This window comes from Myotis lucifugus, unplaced genomic scaffold, assembly GCF_000147115.1.
Source record: "Myotis lucifugus unplaced genomic scaffold, Myoluc2.0 scaffold_417, whole genome shotgun sequence".
Lineage (NCBI taxonomy): Eukaryota > Metazoa > Chordata > Mammalia > Chiroptera > Vespertilionidae > Myotis > Myotis lucifugus.
This window is the reverse complement of record NW_005871465.1, coordinates 957,076-979,451: the sequence shown is the minus strand read 5'-3', so window position 1 is coordinate 979,451 and position 22,376 is coordinate 957,076. Positions and strand designations below refer to the sequence as shown.

Genomic DNA, 22,376 nt, shown 5'->3' with positions numbered 1-22,376 from the left:
CAAGAATATGGCTTTCTGTATTCTTCTACTTTGTGATAAAAATAAAAATCCCTATTCTTTTTTGTTAAAATCACTTGCCTGATCTATGTAAATGAAGAATTTCAATTTCCACCTGAAGTGGATTTTTCTAATCAAGCCCACCAAAATTTGAGATCCTGTAATATATGGTCAAATTTAAACTGCATCATATTACATGTTGGAATCCCAAAGAGGCTGTCTTAAAACCCTTTCAGTCTGGATTATATACAGGGGTAGGCAAAAGTAGGCTTACAATTGTGAGTACACAAAACAGAGCTTATTCTTGTATTACTTATTAATTATTGTACTGTTTTCCATACAAACAACTATAAATCCACTTTTGCCAACAACACCTGTATATCCTGAGGATAATAAAACAAAATGACATGTTCTTTAATGAGTTATTCCAAGTTATTACCTATGTGTTTCTCAAAGATGATTAATGTCCTTCCTCCTGAGGTTTCATAATACTATTTCATTTTCAAAATGGTCCCCCTACTCCAAAAAAATTTTTAAACTTGATTCACAGCTGCCACTACAAACTGAATTTTTTTTCACTAAATTTGGAATATCAGAAACAATACGTTACAAAAACATTGAAGTCAAAAAGCATTCTACATAGACGAACATTCTTTTCTTACCAGAGTCTGGCAAAGAATTAAGATCTGCACACAACACCAGTGGAATATTTCCCAATTCTCCCAATGCACTCGAGTGGAGGCTTCGTGAGGCTTCATCAATAATGTTCTTCACTTCTGAGAGAAACATCATTGTTTGAACTAACTTCACATCAGAGTACTCAGGGTCCCAATGCATATGAGCATTAGCCACGAGAATAAGTTGTTTTTCTGTTCCAAGATGTGGCTTTCCCGCTGTATTAGCTAAAAAGAAAACACACAGAACCCCTCTATCAACTCACATATTCTTATAGAGCCTAAAAGCAAGAATATCACAGAGTCTTAGGAATAAAAAAGGACTCTAAAACTGACCTAACAGCCCTAACCGGTTTGGCTCAGTGGATAGAGCGTTGGCCTGCAGACTGAAAGGTCCCAGGTTCGATTCTGATCAAGGGCATGTACCTTGGTTGCCGGCACATTCCCAGTAGGAGGCAGCTGATTAATGTTTCTCTCTCATTGATGTTTCTAACTCTCTATCCCTCTCCCTTCCTCTCTATAAAAAAAATTAAAAAAAAACCCAATAAAATATATTTAGAAAAAAAAAACTGACTTAATATTCTCTCACATAATGACTTAATCTAGCCTACAACAAACCTGAGAAATAGTCATTTAAACCTCAGGTTGTGTACTTGTAACTTAGGGTATTCATTACTTGATCAAAAACAGCCCATTTTATTTGGATCAGCTTGGTTTTTAAATAGTTGTGTCTCCTTGAAACTTCTGGTCTTAAGTCATATGTACTAAATCAAGCCTCACAAAATTAAATCTACTCTTTTCCTTAGCTGTATTTATGATGGTCACTAAGTTCCATCTTTCTATCCTTCAGGTTAAATAACCCCAGTTCCAACTGTTCCTATGACAGAAATTTCAGTTCTCAGCATGAATGCTACTCTTATTTAACTTGAAATAAGTGGCTGATTTCTCCAAAACTTGAGACCTTTAAAATAATGATTACAAGTGGGTCAGGAAGAGAAGTTTGCTTACAGAATATCCTTCTGCCAAGAAATTACAGAAGTGCATGGAGTTCTCTCTGAGTAGTTATTTTAACTAATTATTACTTCAACCTTTCTTTTATGTGAAAAATTCTTGGGAGCTTTATGAATTTCAAGGTTTGAAATACTTTGCTTGGCAATGCTCTCTCACCTTAAGCTTTTTGGTAGAGAAAACGAGATATGATAGTTTAGAAATGATTTAAATTCTCACTGAGTTTCTTCAGGTGTTAAACAAGACTATTATTATTACATAACGAATTCTTTTTTCCTATTAAATTTTGGAGGTCAATTTTATAGGAAGTGAAGAGATCACTCACATGACTTTTCAATCAATTCCTTTCGAAGTTCTAGTAGTACTGCAACTCCAATGTTATCTTTTGTCATAACTCTGTTCAGCATAGCTTCAGACCCTTCTGAATTTGCCATTGCTAGCTGATTAAATTCAACAGTGTGTTTCTGAACCAAAGTAAATCTAAAACAAAAACAAACACACAAACACACATAAAATTGGGAATATAAGGATATTAGCTTTGTGGGAAATGCTGTTTTTTTTCAAACTTCCTTAGATATGATGGCATGTGAATCACATTATGGAAAATCCTTCACATTTAACACCAAGCTTCCCACACCCGTTTAAAGTTGTTCTCAGTCTGTTACTGATAACATCTTGATTTTTAACCTTTACAACCTAGGATAATGTAGTCATCTTCTGTTTAGGTTTTGTGTTGGAATATTTCATCTTGTAATTTTTAAATATTGTTTTCCAAATTATGGGTTTAAGAATCCTGCAGGGAATATTAAATGCAAGGTGTTTCAATGAACAATTGGAGTTAAACCCTACTAAACACCTGAAGAAACAGCAGCACTTTCAACATGTCTCCAAAACAAGATTATTTCTAATGATTCAAAATAAAACCCTCTCAAGTAAAAAGTACTGTTTTCTTAAGTAATAATAGAATGCCTCATTCTCTCATTTGCCCACCCTGCAAAGAGAGAAAATTTTTTTTTTAAAATACGATGACTTACTTTTCTGTCTTGAAGAATATTGCACAGCCATCAACATGCTTTCTTTCTTGTTCTGACATTGTCCTAGCTCTAGATTTAGGACTAAAGAATCCATTATAGCCACGTTCTTTCAGTTCTACCAGAAAGAAACTGTAATACTGTTCTGTTTCAACCTCCTGAAAAATTGTAAACAGCAAAGTTATTCATAAGACAAAATTAGTCACATACAGTAACTTTACATATACATATATATGTAGTTTGAGAGCTTAAAATCACTTCAAAAGACTGATTTGCAGAAAGTGACGCCCAGGGTCATGTATGTTATGAGAGATGGACTGAGAACTTGAAGTTACTGTGCACCCATGTTTAATGCTCTTTCCACTATGCGCTAATCTATTATCACTGGTGGTAAAACAAAATCATACCTTGACAATACCACAATTTCAGAAACATTGCCACCCAATTAAAAAATAGTGTGCAGGGGCATTACGAAGGGAAAGGTGAGTATTTAAGCTGTCATAGCAAACGCTTAAAACCCAGCTTAATCCATTTGCTTAATTTGGCAGCACAGTGCTACAGAACAAAGCAGGCAGTGAATTCTTCCAGGATTCACTAAAAACAGAAAAAGCCACTATTTTAAGAATTGCTAAAGGTATGACTTCAAATGGGTAATGCATTCCCAGGTTGCACCTTGCTTTATCAATGCTGGGGCATTTGTGCAATTTAAACAAATACACTTCTGATGACTTACCTGAAGACTTATGATATCAGCATTGCAGCTCAGGATTTCTTGAATAATGGCCTTTTTCCTGTAATCCCAATTTAGTGCCCATGATGGACAGTAGCCATACAACTGCCGGGTCGCATATTTATCACAAAGAACATTATAGCACATGACAGAAAACAAGGCTGTAGGAAAGATAACTTTACTTATTCAACACGTGGCAGAAATAAAGCACAGTTATTTTCAATAGTCTTCACTTAAATGCTGTTTGACTTTATTGATTCCATATATTCAATAAAGTCGAATATAAATACAGTCAAATAATGAGGAAGGACATATACATGAACAAACTATGAAATGATGTACTACTTGCCACAGAGGTATGAACAAAAGGTTCCTAAGGTAAGACTAAGATCTCGAGCTCTCAGCCTCTAAGACCAGGGCTCCTCATTTTTGTGCTCCTTCTGTTAATGTAGAATGTGGAAATCTGACAGTTATTTTTCTTAATAGACATGTCTAGTTTTCTTCTATAGAGCAATGATTATTAATCCACAAAGAGGAAAGGGGTATCACAGACCAAATCTTGTTACAAGTTCCCAAATTATTTTATTTTTAAAAAATGTTTTTATTGAATTTTGGAGAGAGAGGAAGGGAGAGTGATAGACAGAAACATCGATGAGAGAGAGACATCATCGACTGGCTGCCTCCTGCACACCCCCCACTGGGGATCAAGCCTGCAACCCAGGCATGTGCCCTGACAGGGAATCAAACCAGCAACCTCTTAGTTCATGGGCTGACACTCAACCACTGAGCACACTGGCTGAGCCCAAATTATTTTCATTCAATTTAAGTTAAAAGGAAATCAGAGTTCATTAATTCAATTTCACTCTCAAGTAAGTTTTGGCTGTCTTTCAATTTTGAAGTATCAATTACATTTGGAACATACTAGGGTTTAGAAACTTCCAATATAAAAAGATTTTTGTATATTCATTATAACTAAATTTGATCAATACTTTATTAGTAGGGTTTCTTAACAGTAGCACTACTGACACTGTGAATAAATTCTGCATTGTGGGGGACTGTGCATTGCAGGATACTTAGTAGCATCTCTGAGATGCCAGTAGCACTTCCCCAGTGTGACAACCAAAAAATGCTTCCAGATAATTGCCAAGTGGACGCCGGGGAATAAAACCACCTCTGGCTGAGGAGCACTGCTGTATAGCACACTTTTTATAGGGTGACAGAGGGGCCAGGTGAGCAAGAATTAAATCTTTATTATTAACTCCCAGACCAGGTTAAGTACAAGCACTCTACTGTAACACTGCCTATAATCTAAAGCACGCCAACAATATTGTTAGGTTTATAAATATCAAATAAAAATAAGCGTTAAAAAATAAGGCTACCAACCAGTTGGTCTTGTTCTGTCTGGTTCTTGTAACATAATCCAAGATCTTGGAGGTGGTTGTTCTGTTGAAACTAGTAGAATATTAAACACAAAATTAAGCAATATTCTTACATGTCTTCCTAAAAAAATGGTTTAAATAAATGACCACTTACTTCTTTTTGCAGTACCTGCCAAATTATCAAGCAAGTAGTTAAGTAGCCTTTTTGTTCCATCTGGTTCCTGATAGAGGTTCAATATATCCAGGGTAAGTGGATTTCCTGGAAATATTTTTAAAATAGATAAAATAAAACCAAGTCAAGTACTAAAATATTTTAAAATGGAAAAACATACCTAAATTATCAGGTCATCTATAACAATGCATATAGTTACTAGTAACATACCAAACCAGAAAAAAATATTTATTTTTTTTATGTGAAGAGTAGAAATTATTTACACCATCTTCTACAGAGGTATCCAAAACTTATTATTAATGGATGATGCCAATGTAGAAGATATCTCATAGTGCCCTGCCTTATCAATACTTTCATAATGATCTGAAGCAAGTGAAAATGGATTGGGAAAGAGTGTGGAGAAGGACTGGGCAAGGGAAAATAATAGCCAATATAATAACAAGAAATTTCCTAAAAAACATATGTAGTCTGGCCCCTAGATTTAAAAAAAATTCTACTGAATAAAGTAACAAGATAAGGCAGACTTGGTTTAGTGCCTCTGTCACTAAAGAAGGGGAAAAAACCCAGGGCTGTGAGCCATCCGTAAATTCAACAACTATTTCTTAAGTGACACAAATGAAAACAAAAGCAAGAGTCTCAATGTACAAGAGTCTCAATCCTCTCAGAGGGACTTCTTATGCACACAGGAGGTTGGTAAACATTGAAACTATTTAAGATGAAATGCCCTGCTCTTGAGATAGTCGAGTATCCTTCATAATAGCTGAGTTACACCTATTGTAGTTCCCAAATTATTTTTGACATTAATTAACATATAAGATCTCTTTAATTTTAATATTCTAGGATTCTAAGAATTATAACAGTAAAAATGTGCTCCTATAAGTGTAGAGTATGTCTTTGCAGGAGGACAAGTTACAGCGTATCATATGTGTACAGTCCTTGATAGCTACCAAAGCTCTGAAATTTTTAGTCACAATCCTCTGAGACAGGTATAGTCATAACCTGAGAGTTACTGTAACCACTTGTTAAAGATAGCTTGAGAAAATGAAGTCAACTAAAAACGTCTCAGTACCAGGTAAGCAGCTCATTATAACTACACCAAGAATAACGTTATCTTTTTACTACTTTCTAGTGCAAAATATTAGAGGCAACTACTGACTACTTATAACTATGTGATTCTCCCTTCTAAGATCTTTCTTAATAAATTAAAAACCACCCCCACACAGCATCTATATGTGACTCTAATAAATGCAGATGAAGCCAAATGGTGTTTCCCCCAATGAATGCTTGCTTTTTGGAATTCATTTAAATGTCAAATTAATCTGCTCTTCATTGTCTGGAAAAGTAATACAGGGTGTTCTCCCCTCCCCCCCTCAAATGTATATACAATGTCTGTAGATTCTATTACATTTTGAAAATGAAATGTATGTTAATAAACACTGCCTTTATAGTTATTCAAAGTGTGTATAGATTTTTGGGGGACACCCTATATATAAGGGTTGGCAAAAGTAGGTGTACAGTTATAATACAAAAATTAATAAATAATACAAGAATAAACTATTTTGCATACTCACAACTGTAAACCTACTTTTGCCCACCCATGTACACAGGGTCAAGTTAAGAACAACACATTTCTGAAATTAAAACATGTTCTTTTTTTTTTTTTTTTAATATATTTTATTGATTTTTCACAGAGAGGAAAGGAGAGGGATAGAGAGTTAGAAATATCGATGAGAGAGAAACATCGATCAGCTGGCTCCTGCACACCTCCTACTGGGGATGTGCCCGCAACCAAGGTACATGCCCTTGGCCGGAATCGAACCTGGGACCTTTCAGTTCGCAGGCCAACGCTCTAACCACTGAGCAAACCGGTTAGGGCTAAAACATGTTCTTGACGTGAATAAGAGAAGTTGCTTCTGGAAAGTAGCCATACTTTCCCCTATTCTTCCTGTTAAGCACAAATAAAATTCCTGTGTCTTATGTATAAACGAACGTAAGATTCTGAAATGTGGTGAGAAGGCAGAGGTAGAGAACCCGGACCTAAGAAACATTTAGTGGTGAACTCCATGGGCTTAATTTTTGCCCCATATATCCCAAACGCGGAACTGAGGAAGCCAGCAACACAGAAACACCATCATGTGCAGGAAAAAAAAAAAAAATCCCAACAAAAGCCAAAGGACCAGGAAAGCACAGCCTAACAAGACAAAACCTTCGGATAATCACAGCTCTGCTTCTGCTAGACACCAAAGAAACTTGTGAGAAAGTAAAGAGGAGCCCCAAGTAGGTAGCTGGGACTTTTATCCCCTCTGGGTAGTAAGACTTCCTCCTCCATCCTGTGGTGTCAGCTCAACCCACAGTAAAGGGGCGGCTCTCCACATCCCTTCTGGGAATGTCAGAGGAGGCCAAGGAGAGGCAAGATTTTTATCACTGCCCAGCAGTAATGAGGTCACCTCAATGCAGTAACTATGGAGACCACACAGAAAGCCAAAACTGCCATCTCCATGCATGTGACCCTCAATAGAGGCTAGGGAGAATCTGAACTCCTACCTCCTTTGGCAGTAAGGAGATAGTGTCCCTAACTTTCCCTGCCAGTGCAGTGTTAGAGAAAGCCAGCAAAACCAGAAGATTTAAATTAACAAAACATATTATGAATATGTCCAGTTTCAAATGAAAAATTACTCATTTTTTTTTAAAATATATTTTATTGATTTTTTACAGAGAGGAAGAGAGAGGGATAGAGAGTTAGAAACATCAATGAGAGAGAAACATCGACCAGCTGCCTCCTGCACATCTCCCACTGGGGGTGTGCCCGCAACCAACGTACATGCCCTTGACCGGAATCGAACCCGGGACCTTTCAGTCCGCAGGCTGACGCTCTATCCACTGAGCCAAACCGGTTTCGGCGAAAAATTACTTATTATACCAAGAACCAGGAAGATTTCAAATTGAATGAAAAAAGACAGATATAAGATTCCAGTTGTTATTAGAACGATCTGATAAAAACACAGCAAGCATGAAAAACATGCCTGAGATAAATGAAAAAATACTCAGTAACGAAAAAGAAAATTTTGACAAACAAAACACACACAAAAGAAATGAAAATATTAAAATAAAAAAATAAAAACCTCAGAGTCATGGAAGCAGAGAACAAAGAGCACACAGCTGAAAAGTACTCAAGGAAATGATGGCTGAAAACTCCTCAAATACACCAAACACTAAAGGAATCTATACCAAACCACAGGATAATTAAACTAAGGACAAATAACAATTTTTGAAGATAGAGAAAAAAAGACACTTACCTGGAGGGGGAAAACAATTTGAATAAGAGCTGATTTATTGTCACAAACTACAGTGCCCAGAAGAAAGTGGCACAATATTTTTCAAGTGCTAAAGAAAAAAAAGAACTATCAATCTAGAATCCTATACTGTGAAAATATCCTTTTGGAATGAAGAAAAAGAATAAAGACATTCTCAGAAACTAAGAGAACCTGTTGCCAATAAATCTACCCTAAAGAACCACTAACGGAAATTCTCTAAATAGAAAGGAAATGATAAAAGATGGAACCTTAAAACATTAGGAAGGGATTGGGGGAGGGGAGCTTTCCTTATTTTAAATTTTCTAAATCATCTTTGGTGGTTAAAACGTTTCTTATAACACTGATTTGTTTCTAAATGTATGTAGAGAAAACATGTAAGACAATAGGGGTAAAACTAGAAGGTCATAAAAAAAGTTAAGGTTTCTATACTTCATTCAAACTAGTAAAATGATAATACCAGCAGACTATAATGACTTGTCCTATATAATAAAAGGCTAATATGCAAATAGACTGAATGGTGGAACAACTGAACAACCAGTCACTATGACGTGTGCTGACCACCAGACCAAGGTGGGATGCCGGGTGCTGTCACTGGGACGAGACTCTGGTGGTTACGGAAAATTCTTTGCTCCCACGCCCCGCGGTCCTGCCTGGTGCTCGCACCTGCTTCCAGCGCCCCTCAGGGCCCCTCCACCTCCCCTGGTCCTGAAGGGCGATTGGGGCCAGCAGGTGCCTCTCACACCCACTGCTGGCACCGGCCCTGCTTGCACCCGTAGCCGGCGCTGGTCCTGATCGCTTGGCACCGTCAAGAGGTGTGAGTAGTCGTTGTCAGCCCTGATTGCACCTGAGGGCTTCACCACCTCCCCCTGCTCCTAAGGAGCGATTGGGGCAGCTGGCAGAAAGGGGACTGGGGGCCAAGGCGGGGGCATGGAGGATGGGCTGAGACCCACCCCTGTGCCCACTGCAGCCTCGCGGCACACAGTTCCTTTCAAGGTGCACAAATTCGTGCACTGGGACCCTGGTATATATTTAAAACAAGATCTACAGCAACCACTAAAAAGATATACAAATAGATAACTCAAACACACTACAAACAAAACAAAATGGAGATGTAAAAAGATGTTCAAGTAATCCACAGGAAACATGACCCAAGTAGATACTGTCCAAGAGACACTTACTTCAAATACAACAATATAAGTGAGTTGAATGGAAAAAGATATAAATCATACAAATATTAATTAAAGAAGCAGAAGTGGCTACATTAACATAAAATAAAAGGGATTTCAGAGGAAGTAAAATTACCAGAGTGCCATTATGTAATGTTAAAAGGTCAATCCCCAAGAAGACATAGCAATTCTGGAAGTGTAGTCACCAAGCAGCAGAGCTGAAAAATATTAGGCAAAAACTAATAGAACTGAAAGGACAATAGAAAAATCTACAATTATAATCGGAGATTTCACTAATCCTCTCTCAACAATTGATATAGAACTAGACAAAAAAGTCCACAGTGTCATCAATCTAATAGACTCTAGGTTAATATATAGGATCAAATAGAGATTTATAGAACATTCTACCCAATAAAAGACAAATACATATTCTTGTCCAGTGCCCAAGGGACAAACACTAGGGTAGATCATATTGTGGGCCATAAAACAAACCTTGACAAATTTAAAAAGCGAAATCATACAGAATGTATTCTTTAGCCACAATAGAATCATACTAAAAATCAATTACTGAAAGACAATAGGAGAATCTGCAAACACTTTGAAATTCTGAATAAGCCATGAATCAAAGAGAAAGTCTCATGGGAAATTTTAAAATGCATTGAGCTGGAGAACCAAGATGGCGGCGTAAGGTACAGACCTGTGTGTGCTGCCTCCCACAACAACATTGAAAATACCAACTATCAGACAAAACAGCTGTCATTCAGAGCCATGGGAAAGCTGGCCCAGTGGAAGTTCTACAACTGGAAGGAAAGAAAGAAGAGCATTGAGACTGAGTAGGATATGCAGAGGTGCCAAGAACAGAGGTACGGAGTCGCGCGCCAGGTGGGCTGCAACTGGATGCGCGGTTTTTTTCAATCAAAAGGGGTTACAAACTCTCGAATCCACTGAGCTTGTTTGGGGCGGGATTCTGAGGTCCCAGACCCCTACGGGGAGAGGTGGGACGGCCTTGCAGCGGGTCGGAAAGCTAGAGTGGCTTTCTCGCAGAGCTGCTCGCCAGCACTCGGGGACGCGGAGACGCGAGGAGTCGCGGAGATGTTATTGCTGTTTGCTCTGCCCTGGTGATGCCCTGAGACCCCGCCCTACTCAATTTACATCCCCGCCCAAGCTGTGCCAGTGGCACAAAAGGAACCACCTGCGCTTTTGCAGCTCAACCCAACAAACTGCAGATTTCAACTCCTCGCACCCATAAGGGGCACACTCAAGAAGCAGAATCAGGTTCAGAGGAAGCTGGAACCGGACCTGGCTGCGCCGGCAACATGGAACCGCTGTACCAGCAAACGCACAAACAGGTCCACCAGATCCAGTCTCACATGGGACGCCGGGAGATGGCAGACAAGCAGTCTGTGCACTTAGTAGAAAATGACATCCAAGCAAGCATACCAGATATTCAGCCAGCAAGAACGCCTGGAGATTTTGTCCAGCAAGGAGCCGCCCAACAAGACAGAATGCCGAACTTCGTGTTGACCAGTTAAAGTATGATGTCCAGCACCTGCAGACTGCTCTCAGAAACTTCCAGCATCGGCGGTACGCAAGGGAGCAGCAGGAGAGACAGTGAGAGGAGCTTCTGTCTCGCACCTTCACCCCCAACGTGGGATGCGGCGCCCCCTGTGAGGCTGCACCGGCCCCTGCGAGGCTGAGACGGCCCCTGGGAGGCTGAGACGGTCCCTGTGAGGCTGCGATGGCCCCTGCGAGGCTGAGACGGCCCCTGGGAGGCTGAGACAGTCCCTGTGAGGCTGCGATGGCCTCTGTGAGGCTGAGACAGTCCCTGTGAGGCTGCGATGGCCCGTGAGGCTGAACACAGGGACACGTTGCAGATGGAAATAGCTACATTTTCCATGTTTTTGACCCAGCAACAAAAAGCGTACACCTATGGATGAGGACAGTGGGGGGGGGGGGGGGGGGGATAAGGGGGGGGGGGGGGTTGGGAACTGGGTGGAGGGGAGCTATGGGGAGGAAAAAGGGGAACAACTGTAATAATCTGAACAATAAAGATTTATTAAAAAAATGCATTGAGCTAATGAAAATAAAAATATAGCATATCAAAATTTGTGGCTGGATACAGCTAAAGCAGTGCCAAGAGGGAAGTTTATAGTACTAAAAACACATATATTACAAGAGAAAAAGTTCCAATTCATTAAATCCAAATTCTCATCCTAAGAACCTAGAGAAAAATAGCACAATAAGCCCAAAGTAAAAAGAATGAAAATACTAAAGAGCAGAAATCAATGACATTGAAAACAAGAGAAAAATAAATTTAAAGACCATTTCTTTGAAAAGATCAATAAAACTGACAAACCTCTATCAAAACTGACAAAGAAAAAGAGAGAAGACAAAATTTACCAATATTAAAAATAAAAGACGACATCCAGAAATCGAACAGAATAAAGGAATACTGTGAACAACTCAACATAAATTTATCAACACAGAGAAAATGAACTACTTCCCTGAAAAACACAAACTATCAAAACCCAACAGACAATATGAATAGCCGTATACCTATTAAAAAAATAAATTCATAATTTAAAAATGACCAGGAAAGAAATCTCCAGGCCCAGATTGTTACATTGGAAAACTCCACCAAACATTTAACTTCAATTCCACAGAATCTTTTCCAGTAAAGAGATGAGGGACACTTTCAAATTCATTTCATAAAGCTAATATTGCATACAAAAGTCAGTAAAGTATAAAAAATTTGTACACCATGACCAAGTGGGACTTATCCAGGAATTCAAGTCTGGTTCTCAATATCTGAAAACAATTACCAGGCTAAAGAAGAAAAATTACATGAGCCCTCACCTGATGCATATTAATAAGCATTTGACAAAGGAACAACCATTCATGATTAAAAACTCTCAGAAAAAGAGGAATAGAGAAACTTCCTTAAGTTGAGAAAGAGGACCTACAAAATACCTACTGCTAACATTATACTTAGTAGTGAACACAACAGTTTCTTCCAAGTTGGGGAAAAATAAGGGATATCTGCTCTCACAACTCTGATTCAACAAACAGAGTGCTAGAAGTTCAAGTCAATGCAATAATGCAAGAAAAGAAATATATATATATAATTTCCCTGGCTTGGTGACTCATTTGGTTGAAGCATTACCCCATACACAAAAAGACTGCAGTTGGGGTGCATATGGGAGGCAACCTATCCATGTTCCATATCGAAGCTTCTTTATCTCTCCCTTCCTCTTTCTCTAAAATCAGTTAAAAAACAAACATATTCTTGAGTGAAGGTTAAAACAAAAGTATACATATTGTAAAAGAAGAACTAAAGTTGTTCCTACCTGCAGATGACAATTTTTTACATAGAAAATCCCCCCAGCCCGGCCAGTGGTTGAGCATCGACCTATGAACCAGGTGGTCATGCTCTGGTTGCGGGCTCTGTCCCCAGTGTGGACCATGCAGGAGGCAGCCGATCAATGATTCTCTCTCATCATTGATGTTTCTATCTCTCTCTCCCTCTCCCTTCCTCTCTGAAATCAATAAAAACCTATTAAAAAAAAAAGAAAATCTCCCCCAATTAAAACAAATGAACAAAAACTCTACAAAAATATTAAAAAAGCAACTCCTACTAGAATACAACATGAAAATGCAAAAAGTCATTGCATTTCTGAGGAGTGAACACATGGGACAATAAATTTTTGTATCATCTATAAAATTCTCAAAAAACAAAACAGAACAAAACCCAACCCCACAGAAACCTCAGGTATAAATATACCGAAACATTTACAGGGCTTTTATATACAAACTAAGAGTCCCAGTGCACGAAAATTCGTGCATGGGGGGTTAGGTGGAGGGTGTCCCTCAGCCCAGCCCTGTGCCCTCTTGTGTAGGGTCCTTAGGCCTGGCGGGTGATCAGGGCTTCCCCGCCCCCCCCCGCCCCTGCTTGTCATCTGTGTGGCGCTGTTCCCCGCCCGCCCCCATCTCCACAGCTGCGTCCCTCTGTGGGCGGCAGGTGTGGGGTACAATCATTTGACTGGCCTGGGCCTCCCTCTGCGGGGCGATCGTTGGCCTGCCCCGCACACCCACCACAGTGTCGCTGGCCAGTGGCCTGGGCCTCTCTGTATGGGGCAAGTGATTGCGAGGTCCCGAGATCGATTGCCCCAAGATCCACTGCCCAGCAGAGTGAGGCCCCGCCCACCTGGCTGGAGCTCTGCGATCGATCACCGCGCAGAGGGTGGCCTGGGCCTTCCTCTTTGGGGCAAACGACCAATTGCATCACACCCTCGTTGGCTGGCCTGGCGCCAGTGCGTGTCATAGCATGGTCGTTCTGCTGTTCGGTTTATTTTTGCTTATTACGCTTCTATTATTATAGATTACACAATGGAAAAAAAAAGAGCTAAATATACGGAGAGACATAGCATGTTCATGAATTGACTCAGAATACTAAAGATGTCAATTCTCCACAATTTGATATACAGGTTTAATAAATTCCAATCCAAATTCCAGGAAACTTTTTTGTAACTACAGACAAGATTATTCTAAGTTATATATCAAGGAGAAACCAAGATGGAGGCATAGGTAAACACCGGAAATTGCTGCCTCGCACAACCACTTCAAAACTACAACTAAAAGACAAAACAGACATCACCAGAACCACAGGAAGGCTGGCTGAGTGGAAATTCTACAACTAGAAGGAAAGAGAAAAGCACAATGAGACTCAGGAGGTGCGGAAGTAAAGTGCAGAGGTACGGAGGCTCGAGCGAGCGCGGAAAGGGCTGGCAACTGAGGACGCCGTTGTCTTTTTCAATTGGGAGGGAGACACAAGGCTCCCGACAGCCCTGACTCCAGTTCCGGGCGAGTCTCTGGGGACCCAGGCTCATACGGGGAGAAACTGGACTGTCTGGCAGCGGGCGGAACTCGAGGGCGACTTTCTCTCTGAGGTACTTGCAGCAATTACTGCGGGACACTGAGACCCAGGGGCCTCTTAGGGTAGGACTGAGGAGCAGCCATAGCTGTTTGCTCCGCCCTGGCCCTGTTGATTCCCTGAGACCCTGCCCCACCCAAGCTGTGCGCAGAGGCTTTTGCATATGAATGGGCTGGCCCTTTGAGATCTAAAATTACCTAACAAACTGCAGCTGGGTCAGAGAGACCCAGAACATCCAAAAGAAGGCTCAAGGCCCCACAGCAGCTTGCATTACTTCACAGCTGGGCCTCATCTGGACACCTCCAAATCCCAAACAAAGAAGAGGAATCTGCAGATCTCTCCATAGCTCCTGCTGGGTAGCCTCAGGCAGAGGCGAAACTAGCACCTCTTAAGAGATCCAAGAGCCCGTGTACCCAGTGGTCAGAGTGGGACCATACAGATTACAACTCCTCAGATCCATAAGGGACACACTCAGGGGGCAGACTCAGAGAGCACCAAAGCCCCACTGAAGCAAGTCTTGCCCCATAAGGGTGTCTCCAGCACAGAAGTTCTCCCACTGTAGACACAGCTGATTCTCACAGCCAATTGTCCTGGAGGTCAATTCCTCCCACTGATACCAACAACAATCAAGGCTTAACTACAACAAGAATGTGCATACAGCCCACAAAGGGGTGCACCAAGAGTGTCCACCTCAGGTAATTGGGGAGGCTGAGCCACTGGACCATATAGGACACCTAAGCACACAAAGCCACTCTATCAACACAGGGAAGCAGCCAAAATGCGGAGACAAAGAAACAGATCACAAATGACAGAAATGGAGGAAAGCAAACTACTGGATATAGAGTTCAAAACCACGGTTATATGGTTTTTCAAGAATTTTCTAGAAACCGCCGATAAATTTAGTGAGACCCTTGAGGATATGAAAAAGGACCAACTAGAAATTAAGCATACACTGACTGAAATAAAGAATAATATACAGAGATCCAACAGCAGACAAGAGGATCCCAAGAATCAAGTCAAAGATTTGAAATGTGAAGAAGCAAAAAATACCCAACCGGAAAAGCAAAAAGAAAAAAGAATCCAAAAATATGAAGGTAATGTAAGGAGCCTCTGGGACAACTTCAAGCGTACCAACATCCGAATTATAGGGGTACCAGAAGAAGAGAGAGAGCAAGATAGTGAAAACCTATTTGAAGAAATAATGACAGAAAACTTCCCCTTCCTAGTGAAAAAAATAGACTTCCAAGTCCAGGAAGTGCAGAGAACCCCAAACAAAAGGAATCCAAAGAGGACCACACCAAGACACATCATAATTAAAATGCCAAGGGCAAAAGACAAAGAGAGAATCTTAAAAGCAGCAAGAGAAAAACAGTTAGTTACCTACAAGGGAGTACCCATACGACTGTCAGCTGATTTCTCAACAGAAACTTTGCAGGCCAGAAGGGAGTGGCAAGAAATATTCAAAGTGATGAATAGCAAGAACCTACAACCAAGAGTACTTTACCCAGCAAAGCTATCATTCAGAATTGAAGGTCAGATAAAGAGCTTCACAGATAAGGAAAAGCTAAAGGAGTTCATCACCACCAAACCAGTATTATATGAAATGCTGAAAGGTATCCTTTAAGAGGAAGAAGAAGAAAAAGGTAAAGATACAAATTATGAACAACAAATACACATCTATCAACAAGTGAATCTAAAAATCAAGTGAATAAATAATCTGATGAACAGAATAAACTGGTGATTATAATAGAATCAGGGGCATAGAAAGGGAGTGGACTGACTATTCTTGGGGGGGAAAGGGGTGTGGGGATGCGGGAAGAGACTGGACAATAATCGTGCACCTATGGATGAGGACAGTGGGGCGGGGGTGAGGGCGGAGGGTGGGGTGGGAACTGGGTGGAGGGGAGTTATGGGGGGGGAAAAAAGAGGAACAACTGTAATAATCTGAACAATAAAGATTTATTTAAAAAAATAAAATTATATATCAAAAGGCAAAAGAACTAGAATAGCTAAAACCATTTTGGAAAAGAAGACTGGCCCAAATTGGTTTGGCTCAGTGGACAGAGCACTGGCTTGTGGACCAAAGGGTCCTGTGTTTGATTCCAGTCAAGGGCATGTACCTTGGTTGCAGGCTCCTCCCCGATCTGGGCCCTGGTTGGGGCACGTGCAGGAGGCAACCAATCGATGTGTTTCTCTCACATCGATGTTTCTCTATCTTTCCCTCTCTTCCACTCTCCCTAAAAATCAACGGGGAAAAAAAAATATCCTGAGGTGAGGATTAACAAAAAACATAAAAAGAAGACTATATTCATGCACCATCTATACTAATAAAAGGGTACTTATTCTAAATAAAAGGGGTAATATGCTAATTAGGAGCAGGCTTCCTCCTGGGACTCCATCTGAACAAACCCCCGCGCTGTGAGGCCGAGGCCCCAGGCCCAGCGCCAGCCCGGGAGAGGTGCCCCCCAGGAGAGGAGGCTGCACCAACATGGAGCGGGAGTGGAGCCGCCGGAGTGGGAATGGCACCTCCGCTCCCGCCGCCACGCCTCCACAGAGCTGGACAGGGTGCGACCTGCTGTGCCTCAACCTCCCACAGCCCCTCCCCAGCCGGCCTGGCCCCAGATCGCCCCCCACCCACCCTTTGAAGCGAGGGCCTGCTGGCCGGCAGTGGCAGCAGCGGGGTGATGTGGGCGACGCCTTCCCATTATCGGCCCAGTTCCTTCCGCAGAGGGAGGTCAGGGAGTGGCCTAAGCCGTCAGTAGGACATCCCCTGAGGGCTCCCAGAGTGTGAAAGGGGCAGCCAGGCTGAGGGCCCCCCCCCCCCCCCCCCGCAATGCATGAATTTTTGTGCACTGGGCCTCTAGTATATTGACAAGGATCTGTTCTGAGAAACGTGTCCTTAGGCAATTTTGTAATTGTGCAAATATCCTAGAGTGCACTTACACATAGATGGTATAGTCAATCACACACCTAGGCTATATGGTAAACTACTATTGTATATGACGATGTGTTCCATCATCAACAAAAACATTATGTGGAACATGACTATAATGGAGGCTTCTCATAAAAATATTAAAATAATCCTATTTCAAGACATTATTTCAAGACTTTTTACCCTATTTCAAGTTCCAAGTGGCATTCACTGGCAGAAGAATAAACACATAGCTCAGTGGAGCAGAATAGAGAATCCACAAATCAAGCTACACAGGTATGTCCAACTGGTTTTTGAAAGAGGCAAAAGCCAAAGCAAGTCGATGGAGGACAGACTTTTCAACAAATGGCGCTGGAGCAACTAGACATCCACCCACAGGGGTGTGCATGCTCGCACACACAACCTTGAACTAAACCTCGCTTCTTTTAAGTCAATGCTAACTCAGAATGGATCACAAACTTAAATATGAGAGATAAAACTCAGTACAAAACATAGGAGAAAATCTTTGGGATCTAGAGCTATTCAGAGTTCTCAGGCTTGACACCCAAAGTAGGATCCATAAAAGGAAAAACTGATAAACTAGACTTCATCAAAATTCAATTTTTGCTATGTAAAAGACCCTATGTTAAACTGTGATTTATGATAAATATATAGGGTGGGGCAAAAACAGGTTTGCAGTTGATTGTATGAAAAATAATACAATAATTAATAAATAATAAAAGAATAAACAGTGTTTCACATACTCACAACTGAAAGCCTACTTTTGCCACACCTTGTATATTTGGTTTTTCTCCAGTGTTCCTGGCACACAGCCCCTAAAACTCTTGAAATTTCCTAAGTAATTCTATAACATTCTATTTCTTTTGCATTAAAGTGACAAAATATTAATTGTTAATTCTGGTGGTCAGTATATAAATATACTTTGCTACATTTTATATTTGCGATTCTAAAATTTAAAAATAAAAAGGCCAGGCTTACCATAGAAATATGTTAACAGAAAAAGGCATTTAAAGCTCACATTTCCCTAACCTCTAAGACTTAACAAGTCTATCCCACACAGAAAAACTTCCCAAAGCACCATTTATAAAGCTAACATTTATTCAATATGGTTTTATATACATTTGTAAACGTATTATTTGCCTTTTTCCATTTTGTTTTTGTGAACATTACTTACTAGTATATGATATACAATAAATGTACAGAAATAAACCTCATTTTATTAACTGTATTTTTAAGAAATAAAGTGTGCAATTTTTGAAGACTTCATTATGTGATATTTTTTAGAGAGACATCAAAATATCAATAGGCTTTACGCACTCTCTGACCCGGGAATTGAACCCACAACCCGGATATGTGCCCTAACTGGGAATCAAACCCATCACCTTTCAGTGCATGGGATGGACGATACCCAACCAAATGAGCCACACCAGCCAGGGCCATTAAGTGACTTTTTTAAAAGAATCAATTATAAAGTAATCTACAAGACTGGTGAAGAATCACTTATTTTGATAAAACATTTGTAGGTATTGACATATTATTAAACTGACTTTTAATATTGCTGGTTTAAAAAAAAATTTCCTGCCCTAGCCAATTTGCTCAGTGGTTAGAGTGTCAGCCTGAGGACTGAAGGGTCCTGGGTTTGATTCCAGTCAAGGGCACATGCCTGGGTTGCGGGCTCGATCCCCAGTAGGGGGCGTGCAGGAGGCAGCTGATCAATGATCCTCTCTCATCATTGATGTCTCTCTCTCTCTCTCTCTCTCTCTCTCTCTCTCTTTCTCTCTCTCTCTCTCTCCCCCCCCCTCTCCCTCTCTGAAATCAATAAAAATATATATTTAAAAAAATGTTTCCCCCATAGTTCTTACTGGATCAAATTCTAATATATTAAGGAAATCCACATAAATCAAGTTTTTAAAAAATACTTTTTAAAATACTTTACTAACCGGTCCAAATTTTCTACTTACTGTTTCCTATACTTTGTGAGAATCTCCATTTTTTGAGATTTGAACATTTTAAAAAGCTGTTCACAGCACGATGACATAAGAGAAGTATAACCTCAAGAATGTATCACCAGAACAGAGGCGATTGAAACAAAGGCTAGAAAAGCAATGCTAGTCTAGGAGTAAAAATAATACAAAGACTAGTTGACAGTTTATAGGTGGACAAGAGAGAAAACTACTCCATGTACTTAAGAAATTGATGAAGTCTGGGCAAGACTTAGCCCATAAATCCCCAGGCAAAAGGATTCCCTCTTACGGCTTCATTAGATTCAAAGACAAAGACAAAGACAAAGACAAAGACAAAGACAAAGACAAAGACACACACACACACACACACACACACACACACACACACACACAAACCAAAAGAAGCACAAATATGGGAAGTCATACCTTTTAGGCCTAAAGTCTGCAACTGAAACAGTTTCCCCATCTCAAAAGGTAGAACTCGTAACAGGTTGTTATTTAAATGGAGTTCCCTGTTGATGTAAAAATTCCAGGAAGTCAGCAGACATATTGACCTTTAACTAACAGCTAAAATCAACAATATGATTTCTAGGAATATAAGCTCCTAAAATTGACAAAATTTCATATTATATTCCAATGTCTAGTACAGTGCTTCTCAAATCCTATGTAGTAAAACACAAAACCCAAACTTCTACAAACCAATACATTTGTAAAATACAGGGAAACAATGAGTTGCTAAATAAATGAAATGGGGGTTGGGTGGGTGGGGAGACCAAAAAAATAGAAGCCCCAATTTTTTAAGGGTATTAGATTCAACAGATATAAAATCTCTCTCACATGTTGTATTAGTTTGCAAACTGGCAGTCTAAACAACCATCCTGAGAGCAGCACTGGTCTAGCACATGTAGAGTCTACTACTATACATGTTTAAGAAAGTGAAAATTATAAAAATGATAAAGCAGTCTAATATGTGAATTGTTAAAAGAGAATGAAAATGATCATGTAATATCAACTCAAAATAGCTACTGATAGAAAAAAGGTCCTTGAAGTAAATTTGGTTTAGGACAGTGAGCTCGGCGTGTCAGCATTTTGAAAAACCCTAACTTAACTCCGGTGCCGTGTCACATATAGAAATTTTTTGATATTTGCAACCATAGTAAACAAAGATTTATATTTTTGATATTTATTTTATATATTTAAATGCCACTTAACAAAGAAAAATCAACCAAAAAAATGAGTTCGCGTGTCACCTCTGACACGCGTGTCATAGGTTCGCCATCACTGGTTTAGGAGAAAGGATCATAGTATATACTCAATAATTAAACCTAAAAAAATGTCAAAAGGCTGGACTGAAGACAGCAATAGAGTAAGATACAGTATGTACCAGTTAGGCTGAGTTGTTTTTTAGTTATTATCTCAAATATCTCTAATCTCAGCCTTGGCAGGTAGGTTTTACAGCAACTTTACAGATGAGGAAACACTCAGTGAGGTTAAGAAACTTGTCCCAAATCACACAAGTTGAAAATGGCAAAGTCAGGATTCCTAACTGAACTCTGTGCAACTCCATATCCCATCCAATTCTACACTCCAAACTATAGTCCCCCAATTCAATGCCTAATTCTAGCTTTTCTCAAGTCCCGGCTTTATTACTATCATGCATACATGCCCTGAAATAACCAAAAAAGTTTCACTAACTGGCAATGGTTTCCTGAACCCTGTATTAAGTGCCCATAATGTAGTGGGGGAAAAGCACCAGAACTGTCATAGGTGACTGCATATGTGAGATTAACACAGTGCCTTCTATTTGTTTACCCACAATTTGTTAAGAAATTTTGACTCAAGAATAAAGTATATTATACAAAACAGCAATAAAACAAATTTTAGACCATGGATTTCTTGATTTATTATTTATTAGTTGACATTCAATTTTCTAAGAAAACCTTATATAAAGGATAGTTATATTTACTTTTGGTCAAATACCATCAAATTGAGTATTGTTTCTACTAAGGTAAACACTCTATTTTGTTTTAAGGGGTGTACAGTTAGGCACTAAGTTGAATCTGCATACCTGAGTGATACCATGTTTCCGAGTTCTGCTGGTAAACTCCGGATTTTGTTTGAGGACAGGTCCAGATACACCAGATTGTGAAGCTTGGCAATGTCTGAAGGAATACGGGACAGGAAATTGTCACTCAGATGCAAAGCTGTCAGGTGAGTTAGTGACCACAAAGATGAGCTTAAACTTCTTACTCTTCCTGTAAAAACAACAAAAATAGGGGAAAGATGATAGTATTCTCTATAATCTCATAAGCATACAGAATTAAAATAGCAATAAGTAAGTACCTATCAATAATAACCTTAAATATGAATGGATTGAATGTTCTAATCTAAAGATATAGGGTAGCTGAATGGATACAAAACCACAACCCAATTATGTGCTGTCTACAAAAGACACACCTCAGAACATCAAAGACACACAGGAGGAGAATGAAGGGATGGGAAAAAAAATTCCCCATGCAAATGGAAATGAAAAAAAAAAAAAAAAAGGCTGGGTAGCAATACTTGTATCCGACAAAATAGACTTCAAAAATGAAGGCCACCACAAGAGACAACAATGGTCAGTCACTACATAATACTAAAGAGATCAATTGAACAAGAGGATATAACCCTGATAAACATATATGCACCCAATATAGGAGCACCTAATATATAAAAAACTTCCAGAGGACTTTAAGGGAGAGATAGACAACAATACAGTCATAGTAGGGGACTTTAACACCCCGCTGACTTCACTGGATAGATCTTCCAGACAAAAACTTAACAAGGAAACACTGAATCAGATGGATTTAATACACATTTATAGAACACTAGAGGCCCAGTGCATGAATTCATGCACATTGAAAGGAAATTAATTAGAAGATATATTTTAGAGGCTGGGGAGGGACCACGGGAGGGCTCCAGGGCATGGCTGTGCCGGTCTTGCCCAGTCCCGATCAGCTGGACCCCAGCAGCAAGCTAACCTACTGGTTGGAGCATCTGCCCCCTGGTGGTCAGTGCACATCATAGCAACTGGTCTAGC

General features: G+C 40.0%; 1 protein-coding gene across 5 annotated transcripts in view; it reads right to left on the bottom strand.

Moving 5' to 3' along the window:
- CNOT6 (CCR4-NOT transcription complex subunit 6) overlaps window positions 1-22,376 on the bottom strand; it is a 65,670-nt gene that overhangs the window by 10,437 nt on the left and 32,857 nt on the right. For 3 of the 5 annotated variants that reach the window (XR_001351090.2, XM_006102551.3, XM_023743872.1), the window contains exons 3-10: window positions 21,366-21,552; window positions 19,724-19,809; window positions 4,974-5,078; window positions 4,824-4,892; window positions 3,444-3,601; window positions 2,714-2,868; window positions 2,005-2,159; window positions 660-899 (exon numbers count right to left, since the gene is read on the bottom strand). Coding sequence is in view for 4 of the 5 variants with exons in the window: in XM_006102551.3 (XP_006102613.1) it covers window positions 660-899; window positions 2,005-2,159; window positions 2,714-2,868; window positions 3,444-3,601; window positions 4,824-4,892; window positions 4,974-5,078; window positions 19,724-19,809; window positions 21,366-21,552 (1,155 nt within the window). In the remaining variant the exon portion in view is untranslated. The remainder of the gene's footprint in view (window positions 1-659; window positions 900-2,004; window positions 2,160-2,713; window positions 2,869-3,443; window positions 3,602-4,823; window positions 4,893-4,973; window positions 5,079-19,723; window positions 19,810-21,365; window positions 21,553-22,376) is intronic. The other 2 variants (XM_006102553.3, XM_023743873.1) reach the window with 2 other exon arrangements.